This window comes from Macrosteles quadrilineatus, unplaced genomic scaffold, assembly GCF_028750875.1.
Source record: "Macrosteles quadrilineatus isolate MER2022 unplaced genomic scaffold, UCM_ALF_1.0 Scaffold_9__3_contigs__length_116548681, whole genome shotgun sequence".
In the NCBI taxonomy this organism is placed as follows: Eukaryota; Metazoa; Arthropoda; class Insecta; order Hemiptera; family Cicadellidae; genus Macrosteles; species Macrosteles quadrilineatus.
Window position 1 is genome coordinate 10,272,662 of NW_026542602.1, and position 13,099 is coordinate 10,285,760.

The 13,099-nt window shown below is 35.5% G+C and overlaps 1 protein-coding gene across 4 annotated transcripts in view; it reads left to right on the forward strand.

The window, feature by feature from the left end:
* The window catches only part of LOC129003095 (kinesin-like protein KIF23), a 34,701-nt gene that overhangs the window by 13,065 nt on the left and 8,537 nt on the right, over positions 1-13,099 (forward strand). For 3 of the 4 annotated variants that reach the window (XM_054431327.1, XM_054431329.1, XM_054431328.1), the window contains exons 5-12: positions 542-641; positions 1,619-1,856; positions 4,722-5,026; positions 5,127-5,209; positions 5,649-5,779; positions 10,450-10,553; positions 11,126-11,230; positions 11,971-12,117. In XM_054431327.1, coding sequence (XP_054287302.1) covers positions 542-641; positions 1,619-1,856; positions 4,722-5,026; positions 5,127-5,209; positions 5,649-5,779; positions 10,450-10,553; positions 11,126-11,230; positions 11,971-12,117 — 1,213 coding nt within the window. The remainder of the gene's footprint in view (positions 1-541; positions 642-1,618; positions 1,857-4,721; positions 5,027-5,126; positions 5,210-5,648; positions 5,780-10,449; positions 10,554-11,125; positions 11,231-11,970; positions 12,118-13,099) is intronic. The other variant, XM_054431330.1, reaches the window with a different exon arrangement.

Below are 13,099 nucleotides of genomic sequence, written 5' to 3' on the forward strand. Positions count from 1 at the left end.
TTCCGAAAAACAACGTATCTTGTCCTGTGATTGGAATACCACTCGCCAGTCCTTTAGATTTAGGGAAGTAGTGCAAGTCTATATATAGCTTCAAGGTCGTACCCACCCCTTCCCCTCTCACGGCCTATTCGACTCACTGTTGCTACCCGTTACCTGGGCTCCTTTCGAGGTCATTGCCCAACCCCTCCCACCCTTCTATTGTGTTGCCTTTCTATTGTTTCTATTCTGACTTTTTTCGGGAAACATTAAATCTATTGTTTACATAACATCACAGAAGTAGGCTAGATTTATATACTTTAAAACAGTACTGTAAAAAAAAAACTATTACGTATAGCGCCCCTAGTATCAGGAGACAAGCACGAGTTGACAAGAACAATATCTATGGCCTAACTGAACTGCCCTCTAAGAAAACTACATAGTACTGTAGGGAGTGGGATACATAAAAAAAAATATGACACTACTCCTTGAATGATGTGTGTGAATATTGGATGGCTTTGTCATGTATTTATAAGGGGTAAATAACCTTCAATGTGTTTTGCAGAGGTCCACAGAGCAAGTTGGTCCGAGAAGACGGAGCCAAGAACATGTATGTTCACGGGGTCACAGAAGTTGAGGTGAAGAGCACAGACGATGCTTTTGAGGTAACTTATAATCCACTATGTGTTAGGTATAATTATATATAGCTAAGCCTTATTGATTTATTGGGGGGTCTAGATGTCGTATGTCGCTAATTTTACTAAAAAGTCAATGAAACCTCAAACTCACTGATTCTATCAGGGGTTTGCAGAAATCTCTGATTTATATTACAAAGCTAGGCACGGATTTAATTGCAGTCATAAAAATGAAATAATTAGAAACAGCTAATTTTTCATTTCCCAAAATTATAAGCACCATGGAAAACTACATAGTTTATATTTTTCATAAATCATTTAAAAATAATATAAACTTCTGCATTTAACACTCTCATAACTTTATTGAAAAACATAACAGCCATTGATTTTTCAAATAAAAAAACCCCTAATCTAAAAGATAACTTCTCACTAACATGGATTTCTTTACTTTAAAATATTACTGAAAAGTCATCTAGATTTTCCTTTTAGTAACTAGTATATTCTTTGTAAATAAATATCACTTTTAATACATTCAAAGATAGATATTTTTTTATTGGGTAGATAAAATGAATTGTTGATACAGCCACAGCTTTAGATACTACCATTGACTATTGGATACAGAAGAAGACATCCCATCTATATGGATCAGCTGTCGCCAATTTTTTATTTGATTAAAAACCTGGCTATACTACCTTCACTTATATACAATAATAATATCAAAAGTGTTTGACAAGAAAAAGCATAAAGAAAAAGTTTGATTCCTATGCTGCAACACAGTGTCCAAATACCACTGTTTATTTATTTGTGTTTATCTACAACATTGGCATTTTTATGTGTAATAGGACGGTCCAAACCCTGGTCTCTGTACCATCTAATGTTGAACTTTTTTAGACAACTTCATTGATTTATAGCCCAATGATAAATGACGTCTGGGTAAAGAGTCAATGCTGCTTGGGACCTTCAGATTACCACTATAAGCCCCTAACACGTTTTTATACTGTCTGCAGGTGTTTAACAAGGGTTTACGCCGGCGGCGAATGGCGCACAACACGCTGAATGCCGAGTCTAGCCGCAGTCACTCGGTGTTCACTGTGCGGGTGGTCCAGGCGCCGCTGGACGCTTGTGGGGAGACTGTGATGCAGGACAAGCGTAGGATCAGTGTCAGTCAGCTGTCCTTTGTGGACCTGGCCGGCAGTGAGCGCATGAACCGAACAAACACCACGGGGCAGCGGCTCAGGGAGGCTGGTAAGTGATATCCACCAATAGGGTTTAGTGAGTTAGGTATAAACTTGACTTATTTCCTAGGGGGACTTAACTTGCGCTCCTAGGGGGAGTATAGTGCCTCGACGAACACTCTTCAGCGGTCCCTTTGGTTGGCCAGCTCCTTTGCCCTAGCCCATGTCATGCCCTGACTCTGTAACTCCTTCTCCACAGTACGTCTCCACGTGGTTCTTGGTCTCCCTCTTCTTCTGTTTCCCAGTAGTTATGTATAAAAATACCCCTTAATCCTTTCCCAATACCCCCACCGCAGCAAACCGTCTGACGACTAAGCAAATTTCCATTTCTCTCAATGTTTTTTTAATTAAATCTGTTTGGATAAAATTAGGTTAAACGAGTACCTAGGTTTGCTGCTACAAGGAAACTGAAACTAATACAGTGTGTTTTAGTAAAATATTAATAGCTTAGTAATAGTAGTTTACGCAACGATTGCGTAAAGATAGTGTTAACGACACGAGTAGAAAATTTAAGGTACGAGCCTTGGCGAGTGCCTTAACCCTCCGAGTGTCCCTAGTTTTGGCCTTGATGTTTCCCTATTTTTTGAGCATTTGCAAGGTTTTATTAAAACGGATCTGAGAAGCTTAAAAACAATGTTAATTATACTGTTCTATATACCATTTAGTTTGGAAAATCATGTGCTTCAATATTATACATAAAACATAAGGAACATTTGTTTCAACAAAATTTTTTAGGTAAAAAAAAAAAAATATTTTGGAAAATTAAAAAAAATAAATAAGTTTGCGCTCGATGAAATTGTATAAATTATAGGCCTATAAATATTTGAAAATAGCCACTTTGTTCTAAATTTTATGAGAATTACAAATATATAGGTAATAATATAAGGAAGTAGATTTGCAAATAAATAAGTTATGGGCAAAAAACAGATTTCAGTACGTAGCGTTTAGCTAAGAATGCATAGCCTAACCATAGCTAGGAATCTGGCTGATAATTTACATCAATATCACTACCTACTACTTCAGGATCATCAACCAGCCCTTCAAAATCACTTAAATCTTCTTATAATGCACCACGTATATCACTACTTTTGATTTTTAACACTAAAACAATGATAAACGTTATAAAACACATCAGTCATCGGTGTGAGGTTAACCAAGCTGTTTACAAATACGCACGTCAGCTGTCTGCTACAATTATGATCGGCTCGAGAAAAAAAAGCGCTTAGAGACAGACCTCGGGAGAAAGCTTAGAATCTGCCAAATAAAACGATACCTAACTCGATCCAGTTCAATCCGATTTTGTCAGTCATAGAGCCTTCGCCGTAAACAGTGTTTGTGAGTCGAAAAATCAACACAAAACACTACACAAAGTGTGTTATGTGTCGATTTTTCGACACATAACACTCGGAGGGTTAAAAACTTCTACGAGTGTCGTAAACACTATTTACGCGAGTTGCGTACACTACTTTACCTACGACGGTGTTTTAATTACTAAAAATCACTACTCATAACTTCTAAGAGAGGTTATGTTTTTGTTTATAACCTCTAATTGCCACTGACAGTGATGCAGCGAAACATTGTATCAAATACTAATTTCACCAATCAACAATTAAATTGGCCTGAACAGCTGATTAGTTGAATTTCGAATCATTACAATTTTTCTTCTCCTCTCTCAATCCTTGAACCTCATTGGTCCGTTACCTGTGTTGTTATGAGTAAAACTATGCTGTTATGAAAGTAAACAATGCTGTTATGAGATACTTTTCAATTCTAAGAACTGTACTGAAACGGCTACTTTAAAAAACGGTCGTAGGTAAAATAAATAAATTTGGCAAGTTTGATCAAAATATTTCCATAAATAAGCAAACTACAACATATTACAACATTTTACAACATTCTCCATAAGAATAACATGGGAGTTTTAAATTTAAAATTTTGAATTTTCCCCCGTTACCAATAACCGTAACAAAGGACTAGAGAGAAATTGCGAAGTTTTGTGTTTTGAGGGTCAAAAATGTGAAAAACCAAATTTTACCCCATAAAACCCCGTTCCCATGGTCCGATCATCTGGTTCGTGGACTCATTCAAGTTTACCCCCTCTTACACCTTTAAACCAAAATCGGACAAAAATTACTCAAGTTATCGCGTTCACGAACACACACATATATATATATATATACTAGCTGTTGTACCCGTGGTTTGCAACGGGAAGAGGACAAATAATAGAAACATTTTAATCTTTACATCTGTTGCATATAATAGTTACACATCCGCCAACGCATCTGGTAAGTAGTGGATACCACCATTTCGGTTTTGATTAATTTTAAATCTTGTGTAGGCTGATACCTACTGTAATAGCTACTTCCCTAGGGAAATTCGCTAAAACCTTCACATCCCTAAATAAAAAGGGTCAAGATTTTTCCTTTGGGAATCTAGATTTATAGACACTTTGATTTTTGAAAAAGTCATATAAAAAAAAATAGGTTTGGCTGATTAAGTTTTTTAGCGAATTTCCTAAAAAGAATTCCCCCAAGAAAGAAGGTTACCGTAGTCATGTTAAGTCCTAGTAGTGAGATTATTTTCAACAGTTTGTGTTGACGTCTTTAACCTGGCGGAGGTTGCACTGAATTGAAAACGCGAGGAGACACACACGTTCTTTTTGTTCTATTTGTTAAGTGAGAATTGAAAATTCACACATTTCATTTTATCGTATTTGAAAATTCAGAATTGTCTTGCATCAATTCAATTATTTATCTTGACTTAGAATTCAACTTGTATTTATTCATTGAAGATGCAATTCATGACTTCTAGTTATTTTAAATATTTAAATTGTTATGTATATCAGAACAAGCTGAGTAATTATTGCTTGTTTCAGGGAACATTAACAACTCCCTGATGACTCTACGCACTTGCCTGGAGATTTTACGAGAGAACCAAGCCAATGGCACAAACAAGCTGGTACCATACAGAGACTCCAAGCTGACTCATCTGTTCAAGAACTTCTTTGACGGGGAGTGCATCGTACGTGTCATCGTGTGTGTCAACCCTAGATCAGACGACTATGACGAGAACATTCACGTGATGAAGTTCTCTGAGATGAGCCAGGAAGTGCAAGTGGTCAAACCGACACCTCTGCGGAATATTGACAACTTGCCAGCTGGCCGACGAAGGGCAAACCAGGTACATTGCGTGCGCTTTATATCTTTATAGCACAGACGTCTTTTGTGAAGTTATCTTGTCAGGAATTATGACAATATACACTACAATGTTTTTGTTTCAGATTTTTAAACGTGCAATGGCTAATCTGAATGAAGTCAACAATGAGAACATTCCTATTGATGTTGGTGTCAATGCTGTCTACAGGTTTGTCTGCTCATCTAATATTGTAATCCATAAGAAATTAATAAAAATAAAAAATAACCATGCTCATATATGTTAAGCTGTCCTTATTCTATATTGTTTTTTTTTCACGCTAAATTGTAACATAAGTAAGTAAGAGTAAGCAAATTGTAACATATGCCTACTACTTTTTGCTTTCTTGATGTATGATGTTGGCTATGCTAACTACTAAATGAGTTTATTTTAAAGAAACCAAAAGTATAACTGAATAAACAAGTTTTTTTACTACATGAGTAATTGTTTTCTGATATTCTTAGAAATAGCAACAAAACCCGAATTTCGCCTTCTATCGTAGCTGTATATAATTATGTTTTTTACTGTTTGAGTGAGCTTGTAGTTCTCAAATCAGGCATAGCTAGTGGTTCTGTTGTAACTCTGTATTTGCATGCGCTGTTGTTGTTAGCCTAGCCTCCCAGTTCCCTGACCTCTGCCTGATGGGGCCCGAGGATGACCGACTGTTAAAGAACCTGATGACATTCCTGGAAGTTGAAATAGCAAGAAATAAAAAGATGGACGTCGAACTTAAAGCCAAAGGTATTGTGTTAGATATATTCTTATTTAGTACTTGTGTGGTCAGATGTTACAGTATAGAGTACCACTAATTTAGTGCAAACTTGAGGTCATTTTAAGAAAAAATGGCCAATTAATCTAATGAATTTATCTAATCCGTCTGAGAAATTTGAGTCCATGGGTATAATACACACAATGGTCACTCTTGACAATACTAAGGATATTAGACCTAAAGAAAACTCTCTCTTCCTTAGTTGAATATGCTGTCAGTGACAGTGAAATATTATAATTCAGTAATCAAACATCAAAATATTCTGATAATTTTGGTTGTGTGTATAGTGTAAAGTTTTGTGTTTGATGTGCCACTTTGAACTCTTTCCCATTCAGGTAAGCCTGCTATCCTCTCAAAATATCCTAAAAACCTATGCCCTTGCTCTTTGTTACACCCTTAACCAGTTAACAATACTATTCGGTCCTAGTGTCTAGGATGTTTTCAGAAATTATATTGATGGAAGAATTCTTCATTCTCACTTTTTCATAATGATTTTTCAAAAAGTCCTTTGCTAGGACTAGGACAATACGTTAGTTGTTTGTTGTGTGAATTACTCAGGGTCCTTTAAAGGACCTTGGCTTAGGAGCAAGCTTAAGTACATTCATTTCCAAAGTACTGTGACTGTTGAGTATTTGATTACACCTACACAACTTTTTTGTTTTTAGCGAATTTCCCATATAGGGAATCTATATAATTAATACGCTACACGAAAGTTTTTCGGTTGAACTCCTCTGCCATTTCTTAACCGATTTTATCCATTGACGTCTCATTGGAAAGGGCGTGTCACGTAGATTTGCAAACTGACCTTACATTTTTTAAAAAGTCCCTTGGGCTCTGCCCCAGTGGCTTTAAAAGTTCCCATGTTATCCTTATGAAGAACATAATTGTTTACATTTTGATCAGCTGTATAATTTTATTGCTGTTATTTACTTTTCAATTCAATGAAACACATTGAGTACATTTATTTACTATTTGAGTTTGTGTAAACATAACCCCCAAGACGGATCGTGTTAGTATGGTTGTATCTTAAATTTGTGTATTTATCGTTGTTTTGTGTCGCTATGATGGATTGTGTTAGCATGATTGTAACTTAAATTTGTGCATTTATCGTCGTTTTGTGTAGCTATAATTTGTTTATTATTTGTTGTTTATTTCTTTTAAATGTCTCCGACGCAACGACAACGAAACATAGACAGGAGGCGCAATCGTGATAACGACCGCAACTACAGAACAGTGGCGCGTAATAGGCTTAACTCATCAGCTTAACAGTCTGAACATTAACCTGGACAACTTCAACTATTTGGTTACAAATGCGCCCTTACACTACCCCAAAACGACTTTTCGTTCTCAATTGGCCCTCTATTAATGACCTGCGTTGCCTGTACAGCAAGGCATTTTGAGAAGGAGAGAACCGTCCGGAATGCTTTAGGTTTATCAATAACGAAGATAAACAGGGTCTGAGTTACACAACGGTAATATTTGAGTTGACTCTTTTAAATTCATTGTAAATATGACTGTTATTCAATCTGAAATAACTCCTGTAATACTTTGTAATTGCTCGAATTCGAGCAACATGTACACTAGTAAGATATTACCGTAGTACTCATGGTAAGACCTGGACCCAGGAACGATTTAATTTTTTATTTTGACGTCCCTATAGGCCAAAACACCATCCGTTCAAATTCATATATATGTGTCCGTTAGCGCGATAACTCAAGCAAAAATGATCCGATTTTGATGAAATTTGGTGCAAACATGTAAACCTACATTTATTCGAACGAGTTTGAGATCCAGCATAATCGGACCATGGGAATGGGGTTTTATGGGGTAAAAATGGGGTTTTCCCATTTTTGACCATAAAAAACAAAAAATTTTGCAATTTATTTTCAAACCAGTTTATAGAGCTTAAAAAAAGGAATAATTTAGTATATTTAAGCGCTGTTATATGCCTAACAGTCACGGAAAAATAGTGTAATTTAAAATTCCCATGTTATTCTTATGGAGAAAATGAAAATTGTTGTAGTTTACTTGTTTATGGATATATATTGATAAAATTTGGCAAATTTATTTGTTTCATACTATACTATTGACGTATGGTCAAAAAACACTTTTTACCTTCCCGTAGCAGCAAACCTAAGCACTCGTTAAATATAATGCTATTTAAATAGGGAATACTTATGTCTTATTTATGGAAATATTTTAGTAAAAATTTAATCAGACAAGTTTAAATACGCTTAGTCTGCAGGTTTGCTGCGGCGGGGGTATTAGGTAGATCCTATAGTTTGCAAACTGTTGTAGTTGCAAACTGCCTTAAACCGGGTTGTAATTCCACTCTTCTATGTATTTCAGGATTTAAAATATATTACTTACAGTTGCAGTATCTCTGTTTGCCATAGAAAGCAAGGTAGGAGTCCAACTGACTGTTATCTTGTACATCCCCTTTTGACAGTATTTTATCACCATTCTCGGCTGCTTTTCAACGTTTTAAATCAAAATGAGTTTTTAACATTGAGTTTTTGAGTGGCTAGGTCATAAACTTGCATTAGAATAGCGTCTGTATTAGTGATGGGCGGATCCAAGAAAATGTCGGTACCGGATCCGGATCCAGATAACCACTGTCATAAGGACTTGTTAAAAAAACGTAATTAACAGAATGCCAATTTAAATCATACTGTTTAACCCTCCCAGTGTTACTTGACGAAAATTCGACAAGCAGCACACTTTGTGTAGTGTTACTTGTCGATTTTTTGACACGCAGACATCGTTTACGGCGAAGGCTCTATGACTGACTGAATCGGATTGAACTGGATCGAGTTAGGTATCGTTCTTTCCGTAATATTCTAAGCTTTCTCCAGAGGTCTGTCTCTAAGCGCTATTCATTTTAGTTCCGAAAATATTGTAGCAGACAGCTGACGTGCGTGTATTTGTAAACAGCTACGTTCCCCCGGACCGATGACTGATGTGTTTTATTACGTTTATCATTGTTTGAGTGTTAAAAATCAAAAGTAGTGATATACGTGGTGCATTATAAGAAGATTTAAGTGGTTTTGAAGTGCTGGTTGATGATCCTGAAGAAGTAGGTAGTGATATTGATGTAAATTATCAGCCAGATTCCTAGCTATGGTTAGGCTATGCATTCTTAGCTAAACGCTATGTACTGAAATCAGTTTTTTGCCCATAACTTATTTATTTGCAAATATACTTCCTTATATTATTATATATTTGTAATCCTCATAAAATTTAGAACAAAGTGGCTATTTTCAAATATTTATAGGCCTATAATTTATACAATTTCATTGAGCGCGAACTTATTTTTTTTTTGAAAATTTTCAAAATTATATTTTTTTTACCTAAAAATTTTTTTTTTTTTTTAAATGTTCCTTATGTTTTTTATATAATATTGAAGCCCATGATTTTCCAAACAAAATGGTATATAGAACATTAGAATTAACATTGTTTTAAGCTTCTCAGATCCGTTTTAATAAAACCTTGCAAATGCGCCAAAAATAGGTGGATATTAAGGCCTAAACTATGGACACTTGGAGGGTTAAAATTAAATTGGTAATGTTTAAAGGTTAATATATCTTATATATAGAGTCTCCAGTTGAGCCCATAATCCCTCATTTTTTGGGGACACTAAAACTTTTCCAAATCTTAAAATTAGTTGACTATTAGTTGATAATATTAGTTGGGCAATGTCACAGTACTGTATATTACGACGTCAATAACCTGTATGGTTAGGCAATTGGCGTCGTAATATACAGTACTGTGACATTGCACAACCATAGAGGTTATTGACGTCGTAATATACAGTACTGTGACATTGCCCAGCCATACAGGTTATTGATGTCGTAATATACAGTACTGTGACATTGCACAACCATAGAGGTTATTGACGTCGTAATATACAGTACTGTGACATTGCCCAGCCATACAGGTTATTGATGTCGTAATATACAGTACTGTGACATTGCCCAGCCATACAGGTTATTGACGTCGTAATATACAGTACTGTGACATTGCCCAACCATACAGGTTATTGACGTCGTAATATACAGTACTGTGACATTGACCAACTATAGAGGTTAAAATTGACCTCGTAATATACAGTACTGTGACATTGCACAACCATAGAGGTTATTGGCGTCGTAATATACAGTACTGTGAAATTTCCTAACCATAGAGGTTATTGACGTCGTAATATACAGTACTGTGACATTGCACAACCATAGAGGTTATTGACGTCGTAATATACAGTACTGTGACATTGCCCAGCCATACAGGTTATTGATGTCGTAATATACAGTACTGTGACATTGCACAACCATAGAGGTTATTGACGTCGTAATATACAGTACTGTGACATTGCCTAACTATAGAGGTTATTGACGTCGTAATATACAGCACTGTGACATTGAGTAAAAAATCGGTTTTTTACATGGATACAGACATCTTCGTGTTAGTAAAAAAATCGGGGAAAATTGGAAAAAATCGGATCCAGCCCAAGATCCGGAATTTTTTGGATCCGATCCGGTGTCGGTTCTAGCTCGGATCCGGCTGATCCGGTTGTCCGATATCCAAATCCGACCATCACTAGTCTGTATCATTAGAAAAAATTTTATTTTCATTGAATTGTTTGCAGAAAAGGAATTCCGTGATGTTCTGATGAAGAGTGAGGAGGAGTTACTAATACTAACACATAAAAGCAGTTTACTCTCCTCGGAAGTTGGAACTTACAAAGAAAAGGTGAGATTGCCTAAATAGTTGTTAGAACTTAACAGTTTTTTTCATGTTGTTTATGAATGTTTACTATGGTTTTGTTTTATTTAATGATAAATTTGTCTCAGTATCACTCTATAATCGAAAATATTGCTATATATTAACTATTTTCTTATATTACCTGATATGTATGATTTTAGTCCTCACGTATCATGACTCATCTTCTGGGGCTTTTATAGTTTAAGGTTTGTATAGGGATTTTTAAATTGTGTGTTATTTTACTGATTTTGACAGCTCTGCCTACATGCGCTAGATTACACATTCATTTGAAATTTCTGTGACAGCTGATGAAATACTGTAGAAGTCTGAAACTAAGTGTGTATTAATAAATGAGGATCACTCGGCATACCAAGTAATACAAACCATTATTTAAATAAATTCAAGTTGTGTTCTTACAATTAATAGTTAGCTTACGAAAGAGCAATTTGTTAAAAAGGTTTTTACACTTGAGGTATATAACATTCCAAATAGCCTATTAAATAAAAGCATTTTTCTTGGTTGGAGCCAACTAAAAACTTAGAGTACTTTTTTGGTTACAGATTGCCAATCTGGAATCACAACTTGACAAGAAGGAGGTTGAACTTGCATCGCTGAAGAAGCAAAACTCTGGTTATGAGAGGGTCATCAAGAGATTGCAAGAGGATGTGAGTCCTTTACATTTTTATTAAACTTTTAAAAGTTCAAATACTAAAAACTGACAATTTTACTAAAAGAAAACCAAAATTAACTTTTTCTGGGCGAATATAACTTGGTATTTTTATTTGTTTCTACTGACATAAAATATAAGTTACAGCATTGACTATTGGTTACTGAAGTAGACATCCCATCTATATGGACCAGCTTTGGCCATTTTTGTATTAAAAAAGAACATAGTTGTGTAAACCAGTTACAGAATGTAGTACAGTCATAACAGTTGCTATAGCTCACAATAAGTCATTCCGTAAGTTTTGTGTATTCGACAAAAAATAGTAGGCCTAATTTAGATCTGAGCAATCTGTCGGTGGCTCACATCAACTACGATGATTGGTGACATGGTGGTATAAACATGGGGATTGAATGCTAGTTGTATCAATAGTCAAAGGTTACAGTTCTAATATCCAACTTCAGCTTTATAGTATCCACATCTATCATTTTGTAAGTGCAAGCTTCGGTCATGAAAATTGAAGAAAATCATTTTCTACCATTTCTCATCATTAAGCAATAATACAAATACACACAAGCAAAATGAAAATTTGTAAGTGCACATGTGGTCCTAACACATACAAATTGACAAATATTAACTGCAGGTGAGTTTAACTTCTGCTTTCATCTTAATTGTTTAAAATATTTCCAATCTTTGTCCGTTCGCTTGACTAACCATCATTGCATGATTTTTAACAACCAGCTTCACGAAAAAGATGCTGCTCTTAACAGACGACTACAGGATAGGGAGAGAGAAAAACAGAGGTATCAGTCCAAGATCGCACAGACTGCTGAGAAACTAAACCAGCAAATGGACAAGAAACTGACAGATCATAAGAGGAAGATGGAGGTAAGAAGGGAAATAGGTGGGCTTCTTACCTTGATAGCTTCATAGTCAAGCTATCCGCTTCCACTGACAATAGTCTGCTATGCGCTTGCTATGTCACAACAGTTTGTGATTGGGTGATTAGTAACCATGACAACTTGTTGAATGTTTGTATGAAGAGAACCCCAAGAGAGAATAGCCCAAGAGAAAGAATAAGCGATGTTTTTATGTAATTGCTATCTTTTTAGCGAATTTCCCATATAGGGAATAAGCTATTACCGTAGTACTCATGGTAAGACCTGGACGCGGGACCGATTTTTTTTTCGTTTTGAGGTCCCTAGAGGCCAAAAACACCATCCGTTCAAAATCATATATATATATATATGTGTCCGTTAGCACGATAACTCGAGCAAAAATGACCAGATTTTGATGAAATTTGGTACAAACGTGTAAACCTACGTTTATTCGAACGAGTTCGCGATCCAGCATGATCGGACCATGGGAACGGGGGTTTACGGGGGGTTTATGGGGTAAAAATAGGTTTTTCCCATTTTTGACCTAAAAAACATAAAATTTAGCAATTTCTTTCCAAACCATTTTGTAGAGCTTAAAAATAAATAATTTAGTATATTTAAGCGTTATTATGCGCCTAATGGTTACGGAGAAAATTCCAAAAAATTGTAAATTTAAAATTCCCATGTTATTCTTATGGAGAATAAGTAAACTGTTGTAGTTTGCTTGTTTGTGAACATATTTTGATCAAATTTGGAAAATGTTTTTATTTCTTACTAACTATTCACATTTTACAAAAAAAAAACAGTTTTACCCTCCCTGATGCAGCAAACCTAAGTACTTGTTAAACTAATTCTATTTAAATCAAGAATAAATGTTATATTTTTAAGTAGACATTTCAGTGTAAATACAATCAGTCAAATGGAAATTCGCTTAGTCTGCAGGTTTGCTGCGGCGGGGGTATTTTTTTTTTTAAGAGGTTGGCGGCCTCTTT